The 17,976-nt window shown below is 53.0% G+C and overlaps 5 protein-coding genes across 5 annotated transcripts; 3 read left to right on the top strand and 2 right to left on the bottom strand.

Annotated features, from left to right (window-relative positions):
- Positions 1 to 677: 677 nt before the first annotated feature.
- BDP81DRAFT_417792 (isoprenoid synthase domain-containing protein) lies at positions 678 to 2,771 on the top strand. Its single transcript, XM_060589654.1, has one exon. The coding sequence runs from the start codon at positions 1,035 to 1,037 to the stop codon at positions 2,334 to 2,336; it is 1,302 nt and encodes a 433-aa protein (XP_060449581.1). The 5' UTR covers positions 678 to 1,034; the 3' UTR covers positions 2,337 to 2,771.
- A 574-nt stretch (positions 2,772 to 3,345) lies between these two features.
- BDP81DRAFT_276833 (uncharacterized protein) lies at positions 3,346 to 3,843 on the bottom strand (the record flags this gene model as incomplete). Its single annotated transcript, XM_060582972.1, has 1 exon — positions 3,346 to 3,843. A coding segment is annotated over one exon (498 nt), but the record flags the coding sequence as incomplete, so codon positions are not given.
- A 4,529-nt stretch (positions 3,844 to 8,372) lies between these two features.
- Positions 8,373 to 9,409, top strand: BDP81DRAFT_390295 (uncharacterized protein; the record flags this gene model as incomplete). The annotated part of the gene is made up of 3 exons (XM_060587379.1): positions 8,373 to 8,690; positions 8,762 to 8,834; positions 8,913 to 9,409. The coding sequence occupies 3 exons, from the start codon at positions 8,373 to 8,375 to the stop codon at positions 9,407 to 9,409; spliced, it is 888 nt and encodes a 295-aa protein (XP_060449579.1).
- Positions 9,410 to 11,722: 2,313 nt separating this feature from the next.
- On the bottom strand, positions 11,723 to 12,562 carry BDP81DRAFT_445959 (uncharacterized protein; the record flags this gene model as incomplete). The annotated part of the gene is made up of 1 exon (XM_060592016.1): positions 11,723 to 12,562. One exon carries the CDS (start codon positions 12,560 to 12,562, stop codon positions 11,723 to 11,725), a length of 840 nt encoding a protein of 279 aa, XP_060449578.1.
- Positions 12,563 to 13,693: 1,131 nt separating this feature from the next.
- BDP81DRAFT_125391 (uncharacterized protein) lies at positions 13,694 to 14,753 on the top strand. The gene has a single exon (XM_060581660.1). It carries the CDS (start codon positions 13,847 to 13,849, stop codon positions 14,528 to 14,530), a length of 684 nt encoding a protein of 227 aa, XP_060449577.1. The 5' UTR covers positions 13,694 to 13,846; the 3' UTR covers positions 14,531 to 14,753.
- The last annotated feature ends 3,223 nt before the right edge of the window (positions 14,754 to 17,976 follow it).

Raw genomic sequence — 17,976 nt, 5'->3', positions numbered from 1 at the left:
GCTCTCCCATTGATAAACCGGCGAGGGCCAGAGTAGTAGTCGGGTCGGAGACGACCGGCGAATGCCTGGTGTTGCATGTTTCTTTTTTGTTTTGGGGGTTTGTCCATGTTCATCGAGACTAGTACGAGGGCGTTGGTTCTGTGTGAGTGTGTGCTAATGTGGAAAGAGAATGTGAGTGAGTGTCTGCGAAAGAGAGAGAGAGAGAGTGTGTGTGTGTGGTTGTGTTTCTGTGTGTGTGGAAATAACCAGTCATCACCGTGCCACCGCCCGAGGCACAGGAAGGAAGAGGGGGGATCCCTCAGCCCCGGAACCGGATTCTTCAACAAGACCAAAGCAAGTCTCAGCCCTATGTGCTTGGGGGCCATGGATTGATTGGCTTGGACGCGTTTGCGAACCAACAAGCGTTCCTTACCTCCAGGGTGATAGGGCTGAGTTGCCAAGTTTTGCGTGGGGGGTTGGTTCTCCGGTGTGCTACGGCGATAGCCTAGTCTTCGAAGACGACTAGTCTTGGAAGATATATGCCTTATGACCTTGGTATTTAATTTTTTTCGTATTGGAGGGGAGGGGGGATCGTCTACTCACACCGGGGTTTTTCGCCTTTGTCCCTGTTTCCGGCGTGAGAAGGCGCCCCGTTTTACAATCCTGGTTGCGAAGTATTTCGGTGTGATATGATTACCCCATCATGAAGTCTGGAAAGTGACAAGTTTGACCCTTGATTGTGATATCGTTTATCTTGGATGACATCAAGTTCTAGGCTTCTTTTGCCTCGTTGCTGTGCCTCGTGATTCAAAGTCTACGAGTCGTACGGCTCAGTCTTTCGAAGACGGCTATAAAGCTCCCGGTTCCAATCAGTGGCTGAGGAAATGTTTGAAGCCTCAAGACATTAAACCAAAGCCTCTTTCTCTCTCTTTGCCTCGGATATTCTCTCTTCCTTCTCAGAGGTTGAGTTATAAACATCGTCTAATCACAAACATTATCGAGTCATAGAAGTCCAGGATCCAGACAACTAGATCTACCTCACCAAGCCATCCATCATGGCGTCCTCAATCACCGAGAAGCACACTCCCCAACAAACCACAATCCAAATCCCAGATTTCCTAGCAGACTGGCGCCAAACCGCAAGCTGGCCATCCCCTTACCCCCCAAACCGCCACCCAGACTCCGACTACATCAAGTCTGAATCCGAAAACTGGCTACGACGCTATTCCTGCTCCACCTCCACCACTAAGCCTAAGCCCAAGTCCATCAACAAGGGCATCAACGACCTCTTCATCTCCAAAATCATCGCCGGCGATTTCCCCGAGATAGCATGCCTCATCTACGCCCACCAACCCACGCGCCACGTCCTCCTCGCCGCGCTCGTCATGCTCCACTTCTTTGTCATTGACGAGTTTACGGATAACGTCGAGGATACGGTGGACGGCGAGCGGCAGGTGAGGAGGCAGTCTGCTGCCATGGTCCACGCGTTTCGGCATCCCGAGGAGATTGAGGTCTCGGCCACGACGGGGGAAGATGAAGAGTGGGTGGGCGTCCGGATGGCGGCCGACATTGCGATACGCTACCGCAGCGACGCGGTAGGCGGCACATCCGACTCGTGGGATTTCTTTGTGGATAGTTTCGCAGAGTACCTCGACGGCGTGGGCGACGAGGTGGCGCTCCGGAGGAAGGTGGACGGGAAGGGCAAAGAGTGCGTGCCGAGTCGGGAGGGGTACATTGCCGTTCGGCGCCTTACGATCGGTGTCTTGCCGGGGATGGCGCTCCTCCTCATTGACCGCGCGATCCGCCCCAACTTTTGGCAGATTCCAGCCGTGGACTCGCTGCTGCGTCTCTGCGTCGACATCATTATCAACCAGAACGATATCTACAGCTTCGATAAAGAGCAGGCCAAGGGGGAGGACGGACATAATGGTGTAAGGGTCCTCGTGGAGGAGGACGGGGTTGGTGTGCAGGAGGCCATGACGAAGTTGGGACAGGAGACAAAAGTACTAGTGAGGGAATTCGTGGGCTTGGTTGAGGATGGCCCGGCGTTGGAGGACGAGGTTGATGATACGAATTTGAGAATCTTGCGGGACGGGTGCGTTTCGTGGATCTTGGGGATGGAGGTTTGGTCTACGCTGGTTACGAAGCGGTATGGGATGCAGAGGTTGGATGAGGAGAGGAGGTATACGCCTACAGCGAAGAAAGGAAAGACACTGGTGAAAGAGCAGCAGAAGCAGCAAAAGGAGCAAAAGCAACAGGCTCAGGAGGCTCCACTGGCTCGGGAGGGTATGATGAGTTTGATGAGAAAGTTGCCGGGAGATTTGATGTCTCTACTGAGGAGGATTCTTGGTATGTAGAGCGATCTGACGTTATTGGTTGGTGTTGTGATGTAAAAGAATTGGCCTGTCTAGAAAAGCTTAGTTTAGTGTATATGATCTTCGTCATTGAATGGTATTTGAGAGATGACAAGAGCTCAGCCCCAGCCTCAGATCTAGAGACAAGACTCGGTCCGGATCAAAACCACCACACAAGGGCGGAGCCAGCGCCACACCCGTCACACACGTGATACACACGCCCAGATCTCACGCGACGATGAAAGAAGTTCTTCTTAGGTATATATGTCTTGAATGAATTGAGAAATAAAAACTTATGGGGTATCGAGTTTGTATGACTGACACAAAAAGGCCTAGGCCGAAACGACGGGAACACCAACACGATGGACACAAAGGCACACACACACACACACACACAAAACAGCCCTCTCCCGAAGTCTCACTCCAGCTCAGCAACAAAGGGCCCTTGCAGAGTTGCGCCACTGTTCTGCTGACACCCATTCCGCTGCTGACCGGCATCGTCTCCCGCTCTCCCACCCGCGTACGGCGACGGAGGCAAAGGTTTCGCGTCGTAGGCGTTAAGGCCGCCCATGAAGTTGGCCTGAGCAGCATAACCGTTGGCGAGGACGGCGGTGGACGGCTGTGATTTGATATCCGGCCACGAGGGCTTCTGTTGATGATGATGATGATGATGATGATGATGAGACGTCGAGGTTGCGCTTTGGGTAGTGCGGCGGACGCGGAGAGGTTCCGGGTAGGCGTTAAGTGAGTTTGCAGAGCCGTCGCTGGCTGGTGGTGTTGGTGCTGGTGCTGGTGTTGGTGCACTTGCTGGGTTGTGATATGATGGTCTGTACGGGAGACTGATCTGATTGCCGAGGGTGTTGTTCGTGTAAGCCGGATTCGGGTACATTTGATGCTGCGACTGCGATGTGCTGTTCCCGCTGGAGCCGGACCTGACGGATCCCGATAGTGAGTTTTGACTGTCGTGCCGTTGATGTGCGGCGGCGATGACTGTGCGGTGGACCTTTGACTTGAGACGGTCGACCAGCAGACCGTGGCTCTTTTTCAGCGTCTTTTTAACAAACGAAGTGGTGAAGACGTTGCAGCGCATGTCGACGTCTTCGCGGATGTAGAGGCCCGTCAGCGGGGCGCCGATGCCGAGCTCGACGGGCTCGACGGGTTCTCCGGGCAGGGAGCCGGCGACGGTCCACTTGTCGCGGATCTCGAGGCCCATGGGCGCGTAGCAGTGGGTCTGCAGGCCGGTGGGTAGGTCGTGGAAGCAGCAGGTGTAGCTGACGTTGCCCGTGGCCAGGCCGCCGGGCAGGTAGGAGATTTCATCGGTGAGGGAGTACCAGGCGCATGCGTGCTCTTCGGGAGGGGCGTTGGCGGGGGCGGTGATGAGGTGACGCTCTTTGATGAGGGGGTTCAGGTCAATCATCTCCATGTGGTTGTGTAGGAAGGCGAGGACGGCATCGCGACTGATGCCGGGGGGTAGAGGGGAGATTGTGGTGAAAGTTGTACGTTTTGACATGGTTGGCGAAGAGAGATGGGTTGGGCGGGCGGAGGGGAGTTTGAGGGTCTAGATGCGCGTGAGCGACCCCATGTGCAGGAGGTCTGTAACCAGAAACGAGAGTTGACCGTTGAGGATGCGAGGTGAGTGTAAGGTTGCTAAGGTTTAAGTTCTTGGAGAGAAACAGCTCTGGTGCTGAACCGGAAATGGGATGGAACAAGAACTAAAAGTACGGTAGAAAAGATTTGGTGAAATGGAGTCGGTTGAGCAGGTCGGTAGATAGTCCCAGGACTTCGGGTTGAAAATCGCCAAAGAGAAAAGTTGAGTTGCAGTAATTGGCAGTTTGAAGCCGGCAGGTATCGAAATGGGGACTTGCGAAAAGAAACCCCAGGATATGCGGTCGAAGAGGAAGCGATGCGGTTGTTATGGTTCGGAGGCAGTGCCAGCTTGGCACGGAGACGGAGGACGGAGGACGGCCGGGTGAGGAGGGCTCCGTGAGGCGTAGCTGTGCGTGGTGGGCGGTGGTAGCACGGTGAAGCCCGAACTGAACTACTAGTATCCGTAGGTACTAGCTAGGTATTATGTGTCCCTCGAGCTGGGTTCCCTGCCGGAAAGGGTTGGAGCCGGTAAAAAGACAGGGCTCTGGGGAAGGGGAGCAGGACAAGGATTACCGTGAAGAGCAGGGTTGGCGATGAGGGAGTCGAATATCCGTAGAAAGAAACAAGAAGGGATTTTACTAAGGAGTATACCAAACAAGGTCAGGTAGGTGAGTGATGTAAGGGTTGGTACTTTATTTTGGGAATGAGTTCGTGAGAGATTTGAGGGAAACAAGATTGACGCTGGGATGATCTGTAGGTAGGGGATAGGTAGCTTAGGTAGGTATACCTAGTCAACCGCAAACCAACAATGATTGATCAAGAACAGCGTCAATAAGAGCGAAAGAAAAAGACCAATCAATGAAAGAAGCGGCGGAGAGCGGGTAAGAAGGAAGTGATGCCAGTCTGTCTAGTACTTGTAGTCCCATGTCATGTCGTAAAAGATGCGGTCAACCTCCCAGTTTTACCAGCTTCGGAGGGATACACAAATTGGGAAAAAAATAATAATTCCAAAACCCCCATCAGCCGGACGGATCCATGCATACCTTACCTCATACTTTTGGCTGAACTGAGGTCTTCGTACTTCTGTATCCGTCCTCGAGTCGTCGGGGGGGCACGGGATGGATTGGGATGGCATGGGGGGAGGGGGAGGGGGAGGAGAAGCATGGGCGGCCGCCGCCCTCTCTCGCACACACACACACACACACACACACACACACAAAGTACAACAAGGGAAGTCGGTGGACAGTTCTCTGTGCTGCCACTAAAACCAAGGCAGCTGCGCTCGAGAGGAGAAACCGCTGGCTCGGCTCGGACGTTTCTCTTGTCATTTCTGTCGTCCCATTCAGCTCAGCCCCCCCCCCCCTCTCGAAACTATGAGCCAGACTCAGAGACAAACAGATCATGTGGCTGGTCTGTGTCCCACTGGATGTTTCCAAAAGACATTTTCTCGGTACGGAGTAGTGGTCCTGGGGAGGAAGATGGAGAAAAAAGGCTGATCTGGTTTTCTCGGCACATGGCTAACTCGGATCGATGACAGATGACAGTGGCACCTGGAGGACCCAGACACTCAAAACTCAAAGGGAAAAAGAAGAACCACACACCCCAAAGTTCAAACCCCCCGTGTGCGGAATTCAACCCGCCGCAACGTGGCGGCGGGCGGCCGCCGGGTTCCCAGACTTGTGGGACCACCCTGTACCCGAAAGACTGAAAGACTGGAAAGTAACGAGACGGGAGCTGCCATTGGGCCCGATGCAAGATTCACAAGTTACAACACTAAGACAGACGCTCCGAGCTGCAGGACCTTTCCGCAACGACCGTCCCCAAAGCCCAAGTACGGATACATGGCCAAGGTAGCTAGCTACACCATCAACCACGCGTGCGGCTTGCATGCTCACCTTTCTTCATCTTTCGCAACTGCGAGCGAATACGAGAACAATGGGATTCTTGAGAGAACGCCTCTTTCACATACAACATGGAAAGGTAGGAGACGATGCATAGCCATGTGCGGACTCGGAAAGGATCCAATGAGGTCCAGACTTTTGTAGATGAGGCTAGGTACCTTGGTTGTAAGAAAACCCTCTATCTTGGCACGCGGCCGCCCGAGGAACGTCACCCCCAACGTCGTCTAAAGTTCTACCTTAAGCTACCGCAAACTACCCGAGGCGGCCGCCTGCGCTTGGCGCTTCCTTACTAACCACCTAACTAACTGTGGTGATCAAAGGTTTCACGACCCCATCATCCCGCCAGATCAACCGCAACCCCCTGTCTCCTGAAGATTGATTGCCTAATTATATATCTCCGGCCAAAAGGGATCATACTCTATCTTATTCAGCACGTGTTTCTCCGCGATGTCGTGACATCGTGACATCATCTACTCTATGTCTCTATCCATTATCCGCTACATGATGACAGTCTACCCAACCTCTGTCCTTCACCCCTGCCTTTTGACGGGGGGGGGGCATAGGTAGACCGCAAACAGATGTTCAGGGTGGCTATGGGGAAAGAGGAAGGAAGGGATGCCCAAAGTCCCTGATCATCTGCATGTCAACCTTCTCCCCCGCGTCAAACGACGTTACGGCCGTTACATGGCTATCAGATTCCAAACAACGCCATCAACCACCACACCACAAAGCATTTTAGACTTCCGACTAGAGCTTGACAGCAGGCCAAGAATCAAGGGCCGCTTCCTCATACTACACTTAGATACCGGTAGCCCACACCATAGTCTACAAAATTCGCCCATCTGACGCTATCCAACACACGCTACCCTCATGATCACTAAACATAAAATCCCACATAATCGCCCCCAGCATATCTAACCCTTCAAGATAGAAATACTGCTCGCCGTCCTCGGATTCTCCTTTCACCCTAACTACATGTTTATATCACCAAGCAGACTGCATAGCCTTGATTCCAAACAAGCAAACCCACGACCCCGGGACGAACTTGACAAAAAGTAGCGTAGACACCGGGCCGGATCGTCTTTCCTAGCGCCGCACCAAAGAACTAACCTGGTCCAACTGATTTACCCGTTTTCCAACCTACGTGCCTACAAGTCATTCTTTTGGCACGTCTGCTGTACTTCGTGGACCATGTGTGACAAACGCGCCCTACGAACCCTGAGACGACGCAAAGCTCACGCGGCGCCAAGCCCTGGAACCAGTTGTGGAAATGAGATCGCCAAGAGGCGTTGAAGTTTCAGTAGGATATCAATTCCTTCGCCTTTATTTAGCCAAGTGGGAGATTCGGTTTTTCTGTTGATGGGCGATTAGAATCATCAAGACTCTACTGGGAAGTCAACCACGCGCCCCTTGAAGGAATTGAGGTATTTCGGATCATCATCCCGTGGATCGAAATGCAACCTCTTGGGCGGAGCTTGCTCAAGAAAGACGTTTGCGCTCATACAACACAAAAGATGAGGAGCAAACGGAAATAGATGAAAGAAAAGAAGAAGGGAGGCAAATTAACTCGCACTCGCGACCTGCTAAATCTGCCATTAGATTCTCATATTAAAAAAAAAAGGTACTTTTGTGAATACGCAATTATCACATGATGAACATCGTCCGTCACCCAAATTACTATGGAGTAAAATGCGACCAAAAAACCAAACTGTCCATGGCATTATGTAGGGCCGTGAGCCAGCATACGCTCCCGCCATTCAAGGCTAGAATTGTACCGCTCGGCCATCGACTACAACGGACGCTGTTCGTTGAGGGGAGCATCACCTTTGGTCGCCATGTATCACTCTGTCAGTCTAACATTGCAATTTTTTGATTACTACACAACATTCTGCTATATCATTCTACTTATCTCACTTGGTATTGACCATTGGTTCAGAGGCAACTCCCGCGGCTCCCGCGGCTCTCGCTGCACTCTTCTTTCCTTCTGCTCCACCAATAGCATCTTCTTGACTCTTCTCATCTTGACATAGTTATATGCAATCTCACGTTGTATGACCCATTTCCGTCATAGTCATTCGCACAGAGCGTCCAGTTTTCTGGAACGGCGACAACAGTCACCTCGCCTCCCGTTTCCTGGCACTCTAACGCTTCACAGTGCTGCAGTCAACGTGCGTGGGTGCCGGATGATACGTTGCCAAACTGAAATTCAAGTTTGCGTGCCGCGCGCCGTTCCGCGGGCCTCTCGGCGCGAGGGACACGTCCTTGTATCCGACGTCGAATGCGGTCCGGTCGTCCTCGTTGTAAAAGGCGCGAACAGGACCAGATTCCGGGGTGGCACGAGTGAAATTCTTTGGCGCTGATCCGTTTTGCGGGCTTGGAACAATGGGAAACTCCCGGTACGGGGGAACAGAAGAGAGAGGCACGGGGGGGGGGGGGGGGGGGGGGGGGGCTTGTTGTGATAGACCTTTGGATATCTACGATGCACTGCCAGCCCTGAAGGTGCTTCGCGAACTTGACGACGCACGAGACATGGAAGTGAAGGCCGCAGCAGATGAAAAACATCTTGCGTCAACTGGAGCGTTTGAAGAAACTGGATCTTTCGGATGTTGAGATTCAGATTCTTGATATTCTAGCCTATGACATTCGAGCGGCCACTTGGGAGACCGCTGCAGAGGCTGCATCTTCCTTGGACGCCCTGTGCCCCCGTCTAGAGCAGCGCAAAGAGGCAGAGAGCTACTTTTATGTCACTTGGGACCTCATGACAGATACTGCTACCAGTTTCGACGTGACAAAAGAGACGCAAAATCATCTCACCAACATCCTTTTAGCATTGCAGCAATGTGCGAAAGGTGAAAGCAACATTTGGGGTGTAAGTGTGCTTCGTTGCTCAATGAAGATTCAGGATACGGATCTCATGACTGACCATTTGAAACTTAATAGAACGAAGCAGACAGACAACCTGTTTGGAAAGACCTGCCATTGTTCTACGTAGCCGTCGAGGCTTCCCCTGGCGGTGAGTTACCACTTTACTCCTGCCGTCAGTCGTGAAGAGACTCGACCACGTCAGACCTGGTGGCCTAATGCGAGATAGACCCGACCCAAGAATCCACTACAGAAAGTTTCACCACAAAAGACGCACAAGAATGGCGCAACATCAACAGATTCGGCGCTCTCTTACTAGGAAGCGGCGTCCTGGGCCTCCACACGCAGGCAATGGACGCATTGCGCTCGGCGCTCGAGGAGGAGCCGAGCTCCATCCCGGCGGTCGCAGAGTGCCGGCTGCGCCTCGCCTGCGAATGGATCCGTCACAGCGCGAGGTCTCTCCTCTGGTGGTCACAAGAGAACATTGGCTATCTGGAGATGCCAGAGTATGAGAGAGACTTGACGGAGGAAGCGATATCATATCAAGGGGTCCTGTACGAGGGGCCGCCGATCATGTGTCGGCAGCGGTGGGAGTTTTGGATGGTTCGGCTCGAGTGGCTTGCGAAGAGTGAGGATGCTGGGTTGGGAAAGGAGATGAGGACCAAGGCGCTTGAGGCGTTTGAGATTATGATGGAGGTTGGAGAATGGATAGGGCACACGCTGTGAGGATGTTGCCATATGCTCAGCTTCCTTTTTCTGAGTATCATTGAAGTTCCACTCTAGATTCATATCACAGGTCAGATGCGCACGAAAGGATAGAGAATTTGTGAAAATTCCAAAGGCCGTCTGACGTCCGAGTGAAGTCATGTCTCACAAAAGTTTCCCTGCTAATCGACATGACTCTTCCGCTTGCTCATCACGGGAGTAAGGTTCCAAGACCCTCCGAGTGGTGATAGTGCTTCACTTGGTTCTTTACACATGATATGACTACTAAAAGACCATCATTGAGCCAAACCATTTTACCCTCTGCTACAATTGCTTCATCTGGCTTGTTCCACCCACAAGGGAGCCAAAGAGACACCTGATGTTCATTACCATAGTTTTAGAGCAAAGCTGATGGCTCTTGTTAAGAACCAAAGGTGGGTTTGGTAGTCATCAGCATTTGCTACCGTGCTTGCTAGATGTCCAGGACCAGCCTTCGCAAGACAGTGGAAGTTGTGGAGTAGACATCCTGTGAGCCGAACATGAATTCAGTTTACGCATCGTCTTACTTGAAAATAGCAGCTCATGCTATCAAACAGCGGCTGTCTGCTTCGTGCTGACCACGAAGAGCGCAATGATACTTTCCACGGCTAAGCAACGTGCAGGCCCTAATCTACTGCCGAATCCCCTTGCGACTGTATTAGCTGTGTAACAGATGGCGGACGTCGACTCTCAAACTCACTCATCCTTTTGGTATTATCTGCTGAATCCTTGGGTTCATTCGAAAAGCCAGAGCTGATCAAAAGGCAACCATTCTCTGCTCCGATCATTACCACGAGACAACATCACCAACTCTACCATGCATGCCTCTTCTTGAAAAGCAGGGAGGTATTTGCAAGCCAAGCACATATGATTACACCAGATTGGCCCAGAAATTCTGCGTCGGTATGGACGAGCTCAGTCCCGGGGCGTCGACATCAGCGTGACATCAATGTATCCCCAAAAATTGTCTCGAAAATTCTCCGTGATTCCTGCGCATCAAGAGAGCGGGAAGCAAGGCAAGGGTCCCGCCTTTTTCTCTTGTTATTCACCCCTCTCCCCCATTTTCCTGCGACACGATATATAACATACAATGACCATGCATTAGCATGAACCTATTGATCCCAAGTTTTTTTTTTCTTTTTTTCCTTCTGGTTCCAATCGGAGGTCTTCTTCCAACAAGAAATGAAGGGGAAAAAAGAGGACCGATGAACGGTGAACGGCGAACCTCTGGACAGGAACCCAACCCAACCCAACCGCAACCCAAACCCAGCCAAATATTCCCACCCCTTCCTTCTCTTCGTGACCTTGCTTGGCAAGGGAAAGAAAACTTTGTGGGACGGCAAGTATGTTCGCCGTTGTACCGCACGCGCCGTCTCTTCGGGATGCCTATCCCGCTCTCTTGCTTTTACCCCTCCCTCTAATCTCACCAGAAACTGGGACGAACATGGACATGGGACGGCGATTGCGTGCGCGATATCGAAGAGCCCGGCTTATATCAAATCATCGTCGTCGTCATGCTCACCCTCCCCTCCTTGAAAATCCATGTGCTAGTCATTCAAAAAAAAAAAAATATAAAAAAAATATTTCTTTCATATGCTGGCAGGCGGAGAAAATAAAGTATACTGTGTAGTGCAAGTACAAGTCGATCTATATCATAAGCAGATCCCATATTCCCCATACCTCAAGCATCCATTCCCATAACACCCGGTATGCCAGCTTTTATTTTATTTTATATTCTTCAAGCGGATACCTTTGTCCCAAATATTCCTGTTGGCCGTCTTATCATTTCTGTGTGTATATATACTTCTGTCGCCGTTGTTGCCATGTCGTGCGTGTGTGTTCCAATCCTCTTTTGTTCGTTTCCGTTTCCCACCTTATCATCATTCATGATTGTTTCTTTGGCATTTTTACATCATCGTCATGTCGCCACGACTTCGTTTTCCTTGCCCTCCTCTTGAGTTTCCTGTGGTTGTGGTGTTGGTCGTGAGAGATAACGTTACTGAGCTCGACCGTTCGTTTCGTCGTTGACATCACGTGTCGGGTAAAGAAAGATATATAAAAAGGAAAGTACCGCGGATATCCGTGGCTGGAACTCGGCGACTGGTTTTGTTCGTAAACCAAAGCTAGTTCACTGTCCATTGGAGAGGACATTCCGACCATATCGTCCTCAGGCCGAGGACATGGATGTGGACTGGAAAACGTGAGGAAGAGAAGAAGAGAAGTGAACCAAGATGAGAGTGAAAGAAAGGAAAGAAGAGTGAGGAATGGAGGAGAGAGAGGAAACAGGACGCAGCGTCAAAAATCCTCATCCATCAAACACCGATAGCAGAAGAAGGCACAACACGCAAACACCCAGAGGGCACGCATGCTGTGCCCGCCCGCGATCTGCGCCATATCGATCTGTCCGGACGGGTGCCCCGCCCTGGCCCTCGCCGCCGCCTCTTCTCGCCTCCGCTCCTCGTCCGCGAACCTCACTCGGCTGTACGGATCCTGCGACGGGGCGTACGTCGGCGGCGGTTGCCGCACTTGCTGCTGCGAGGGCTGCCGCTTCACCGACTCGGTTCCCGCCACGGCCGTGGCGTCCGTCCCCGCCGTGTTAGCCGTGCCTGCCGTTCCGGGAGCCTGCGGCGTCACCATCTCCATCATGGGGATACGCCGCGGCTGTTGCGCCGTATACGGGGTCGGCGTCGGTTGACGTGGTAGCGGTGGTGGGTGCGTTGGTGCCCCCCCTCCTACTCCAGCTCCGGCGCCAGTTGGAACCGAGCCTCGGGCCCCTCCTCCGTCTGATGAGGAAGAATAGGACGAATAGTTGGAATAGATGGAAAAGGAGCTACGGTGAGGGTGTTGTCGACCAAGGACGCCAGAGCTTGCTCGGACACTGGCTCGTTCACTGTTGCGGACTCGTCCGTTGTAGTTGGACTCCCGAACAGGACGCTCGCCGCCGTTGTTGGGGGCTGGGAGCTCGGCTGCTCCTGCTCCTCGCGCAAGACCTCCCAGTCCCGTTACGCCCTGCGGTTGTTGCTGTTGCGCCTCCTGCACCTGCTGGTTATGTTGCTTCTGCAGCTCCTGAAGCTCCTGCAGCTGCAGCGCCGGACGCTCCATCTCTGGCGGGGAGTACACTTTGGAGGATAACATCTTTGATGGGGGTATATGTGATCCAAGGGGGAAGAAAGAGGAGTAAGGTCACCGCAGGCCTTGTCAGAGGACAGCTACTGGCGACTTACCCTTTTCTTGATAGGGCAGGGTAAACCGTACGTTGGGCCGCAAAGTTCAAGTGACGTCGAAAGGGGGATGGGGGGTAAGGGAATCTGTATCAAACAACCAAACTGGAGCCCCTACTGACTCGGCACCAGATGACGCTCAGGGCAGGATGCACTCAACGTCCAGCTTTCTCCGACGACGTATGACGAGCACGACGGATCTCGCACTTGCGCGTACGTATGCGGAGGCCCCGGATAACGATGGGAGGGGGATTTCGTGTTGAACTCCAGAGGCAACACGACGAACGGCGAAGACGGGATGTTGGTGACAACGCATACACGCGGGGTTGGTGAAGAAAGGCAGGGCTGGTGATGGTGGCTAATACGCACAACTTTGACAGGTTCCCCCCCCCCCCCCCCCCGTCGACGAACTGAACGACGTGCCCGCGCATACCGAACCCATTTCTCTCTTTCCAGCCACTCCCGCCTTTCCGTCCATACTTTCTTCTGCTTCTTTGCTGAGCCTCACTTGGGACGCTGGTCGGGCGGTGCACGGTGAAGCATTGAGACAGCCCCTCCTCCTCTTCCGACCTATGAACGAAACCCCAGATTGACTTTGGACTTGCTTGGCTCAAGCTTTACCCTCGCAGCCTTTACCCTCGCAGCCTTGGCCCGCGGTTCTGAGGCGGGCTTATGTTTCTTGCGGTCTCCTCGACTTGCCCCCCTCCCCCTCCCCCTCCAAGGCGTGTAAAAGGGGCGGCTGAGCATTACCCATACGTCATCGGGAGGAACAAGAAAGACGGAAAGAAAGGTACGGTAAAGAGTCTTGGAGTCCAAGTTGCATCCCAAGGGTCCGAGGGTCCTAGTTGTTTCCACGCAGCGTAACGTCCCTGTCTCAATGATACCTCTCATAGTTTGACGTGCCGTTTCTCGGTTGCGTCTTCTATACCTTGGGTGAGGGGAGGTAGGTAATAGTAGCAGTAGTAACTAGCATCCCGTCCCGTGTGCGTGCTTTGTCTATAACAATATGTGTGTGGATGTATGTATGTGCATGCCTTACCTGTGATATGTGTAAGATCATCCCGCCAACACATTGTAGAGATATACGACAAAAAATAGGGAAGCCAAAAAGCCTAGATCCTTGCCCGTACTATACGAAAGAGAACAGCATAAAGTCTTGGCCGACTTGAGATTTCTCGGGAACCGCCCGGCAATCCAAATGTTTCGTGCGTGCGTCCGCCGTCGTCTCGTATGTATGGCAAACGCACCACGCGCCCGCCGGTTTTGCCCCCTCTTTTCGTTCTCTCACTCGGGAAAAGCGCAGACCGCACGCAGTAGGCAACGATGTTGGCGTCCGGCGGGGCTCTGGGGAAATCGGGAGACACACCCGGCCGATGTCGACGATGTGCCGGCCGGGCGAATCCTGCAAAGGCGATCGTATACACCGTCGGCGTCGGCTTCGTTCTTGTTCGGTTTCGGAACGTGGGGTCTCTCTCTCTCTCTCTCTCTCTCTCTCTCTCTAGCAGGTCTGTTCTCCTCGTCCACGGGTTCTAGCTGTTGTAGCAGCATTTCACCTTTCACCCGTGCTTCCTCCCAATCCTTCATCATCCTTCGTTTTATTTTGCCACTTGGGTCGAGTCAGTCGCGACATGTCATCGTCGGAACTCTGCAGTGCTTCCAAAACCATGGCTTGCTTCCCTACGGGATGAGAATTAACCCCCCCTCCTCCCAAGGGGTTTTTTTATCAATGGTGTCGCCGGCGGCCGAACCGGCGATTGGAAATTTCGGAATGGATTCCGCCAAGATTCACGGCCTCGGCCGCCCGCCGCTCGATTCTTCATGGCGTCTAAAGTCTGCACAATGCTCGGACGTTCTGAGGAAGGGGGAGGCAGGCACTAGCTAGCTGTCGTCCAACGTCGCAAGGCAGATAATCCGGCAACATGGTGCGGCACGACGTTCGAGATAGTCTTGACAAGTTGACACAACCAGAGCGTTGTGATAGTTCGTTCATCCCCCTCCGCTCCCCCCCCCCACGGAAGATGACCGACAACTTGGACGCTAGGAAACGTAGTCTACGGAGAAAGACTCAATTTTCTGCTCGTCTATCAATGGATACTGCACTACGGAATTACCTTAGTTCGTTTTCTTCTTCAAGTCTTCGACCGAACAATAGCTTTCTTTCCTCCATACAGGCTGGGAGCGTGGGGCCCTTTCTTTTCCCCCCTCTGAACTGCTGATACGCCGAGTACGAAAAGAGCGACGTGAAATGAACCTGCGGGCAACGCTGGTCCCGGCAGACAGGAAGAGAGGGAAAAAAAAAGGAGGGTGAAAAAGAGCGGTCACGGGCCATGCAAACGGGAAGTGTGGCTATCGTCGCATTGCCTTTAGATCCGGGGCATCTCCTTGTTTTTCTCCCTTTTCTCCGCACACACACACTCACACACACCCCCCGGCTGTTGCTGATCAAGCAAATCGCTGACGCTGTCGATCCGGTACTTGTTCGGCAACCTCACGGATTCACACGCAAATTGAACGGCATCTCAGAGCAGATGAAGGGAGGGAGGGGAGGAGAGACCAGTGTCTCTCGGATCGAACCCCTAGAATGCCTTATGCACCGTTGAGTTCGTTTTCCGATTGGACAAACCCGCAGGAAAAAAAAAGGACATTAAACCAAAATCCGGGAGAGAGAGCCACGCACATGTGTGCCAACTAAACCCCGGCATTTCAATGAGACGGCGGACTTCCGCTGCCCACTACACACGAGTGATGCGGAATCCGGACTTCCTTCTGAGCCACGTGGACGTCTCTGTCTGTGAGTAAGTACCCATGTGGGATCAGATAATCAGGCCATTTGGGGCTGCAAAGTGTATCAAGCAGTAGCAAGAAAATAGTAGGTCCGAACGGGCAACGATGCAAGCCTAAAGCCAGGCACGCGTTTTGTTTTGTTTCCTTCTAGCGGGCAGCCGAGGCTAATGTAATGTATACCCAACGCAGACAGAACGCCATTTATGCTCCCTTCTGGGGGACTGACTACTCACGCGGTGGAAAGACTGCAGGGCCCGGTTGCTGGACTTCTACAACCCAGAGGCGGCGGCCTTGTCATCTTTACACCGCGTAGTTGTTTATCTGAATGACAAGACTGGTGAAAAGAGATGGTTAGATGTTGGCACGGCCGAACACTGGTCTGGACTCTGATAGCCGGCGTCATAAAACTAGTCTAGAAGCGAACACAACTTCAACCCAGGACTGCGGTTCCGCAACTCCCCCCAAGCCCCCCTTCCAGAGGACTCTTCCTACTAGGTGGTAGGACAATAGGAGGGTTTGTGATGGTTCTCTAGTGAACCTCATGGTCCCACGCCAAAGCCTTCTATTCGAAAGACGGACAAGGGGAAAAGGGGGGTTGTCCCAAGATGCGTGGATGCTACTACACGGTTAGCTCGCACCCAGAAGAGCGGAACCTGTCTTTGCCAGTCTATGGGCATGGCATGGCACGGCATGGCTTTCCTCCAGTAACCTGTCAAGCAGCGCGCCGTGGAGGATAGTTCGCCACAGACTAAACTCGTTTATGGCATTGTGAGACTCGGGGCACCACATGGCCTCAAGCCACGATGTGGGAAGAAATCTCATTGTGTGCGTTGTGGTAGGTAGGTATCCCTCATACCGGGGTGGGGAGCAGAGTAGAGGAGAAGCGTAAGATGGCATCTTTCCGTCCATTTAGTCAAAAGGACCAGCAACAAGTGGTGACACCCAACATCGCCGGTCATACGGAAGGGAGAGACGAAGTGTCTTCCAGCCACGTGAGAAAAAGGTAGGACGACAGGAACCGCGGCGCCCACGCTACCCAACATCAATATCGAGGCTCCCCCCCATCACCGGGAAAACCACACACAGAAACACACTCTGGTGATCCCGGGTAGTTGCCGCATCCTGTTGGGACTGTGATACTGCATATTGTTAGCTAGACTATAAACGTAACTTGGTTCAACGCCGCTGGAGGAAGAGAGGGGGAGAGAGGCTGACCGGAACCGGTCTAGAGAACGTACATCATAGTACGGCATTGTGTGTGTCACAACACAAAAATCCATCAAAGAATGTTCGGAAATGTAAGACAAGAACGGCACACACACACACCCACACGCACCGGGGGATTCTGTATCGAAACAAAGCAAAGCAAAGCAAAGGAAAGCCCAGCCAAGCCCAGCCCACCGGCAAACCGTTTGTTTTATGGCACTTGCCGCGAGGCTCAGCTTCCGTTGCATAACACCCGTTGTAACAATCTAGCAACAAAATCGGCGTCCGCGAGACCGAACATTGATGAGAGGCTGCAATCTACCAGAGATTGGACAAGACCTGTAGTTCAAAATGTCCCGGTAGTTGGGGGTTTGGAGGGTGGTTCCAGTTGCCGTTAGCCATGGCTCGGTAGCTGTCAGCCGTTGCGCGCGCAACTTTTGGTCTCCCTAATTAAAAGAGACCAAACCCTGGCGGTGGTAGTAACCCTTGGAGAATGGAGATTTCTTCTGCACCCCCCCCTTGTTGCCGTGGGATTAAGCTCAACCTTCTAATGGCATTCTAGAACTTGGATAGAACCCCCCTTCCGTCAAATTGACGGGCCCTTGAAAGTTGACGGGGACCTGACGGGGGGCTCGGGAGCCACGTAAATGCGGGTTCTCGGATGAGATCATGAGCGTTTGATGAAAAGCCCCTTCGAGCCTTTCCACCCCCTTCCCTCACCGTCACCCCCAATTTGTGAGCTTTCTTCAATGAAACGAAACCCCTTCTAGTCCCCAAACGTAGCCTTGGAGCCTGGAGAGACAAGAATACATGGATGCCGGCACCCAAGTTCAAACAAGCCTGGGAAATGAGGTCGGGCAGTTCAAGGTGGACGAACCCCACGTCTCTTTCTCTCTCATCGCCGGCGACGCGACGCATACTCAAAGCCACATATCGGTACTGATGTATCTGTACCATGTACGGGAGTTCCATTATCATGGGCCATGGCATGCCATACTCCCCCATGCCTACCCAGCCTCGGAGGGAGGCTGTGAGGAGGGTGAGCCCAAATGTCCGTGGTCGTGTCGTACGACGGAGGGGTGCCGATCGCCCAGAAGTCCACCGAGAAAGCCGCTGCCCTATCCATACTCTCCCTTGCTTTCGTCTGGTGTACACTACATAGGCGGCAACGATGCGGTGAGAGAGTGTTCGGTACTTCAAACCCAACCCAGGGACTGAACGGGGTGCTGCCTATTGGATATTGACATGGGCCATGGGGGTGTGTAATCGCCTCTAGATCCGGTGTCATGAGCCGGGAGCGAGGACGGGGACGGACGGGATGAAAAAGGCGGTGTTGAC

The sequence above is a fragment of the Colletotrichum phormii genome, assembly GCF_030913505.1.
Source record: "Colletotrichum phormii strain CBS 102054 chromosome Unknown BDP81scaffold_3, whole genome shotgun sequence".
NCBI lineage: Eukaryota > Fungi > Ascomycota > Sordariomycetes > Glomerellales > Glomerellaceae > Colletotrichum > Colletotrichum phormii.
Note: the sequence above shows the minus strand (reverse complement) of the source record. Positions and strands in the feature narration are given on the sequence as shown.

What these genes read in the sequence shown, in the direction of transcription:
- BDP81DRAFT_417792 (XM_060589654.1), top strand. Translation starts at nt 1,035, where the DNA reads ATGGCGTCCTCAATCACCGAGAAGCACACTCCCCAACAAACCACAATC.
- BDP81DRAFT_125391 (XM_060581660.1), top strand. Translation starts at nt 13,847, where the DNA reads ATGTTTCGTGCGTGCGTCCGCCGTCGTCTCGTATGTATGGCAAACGCA.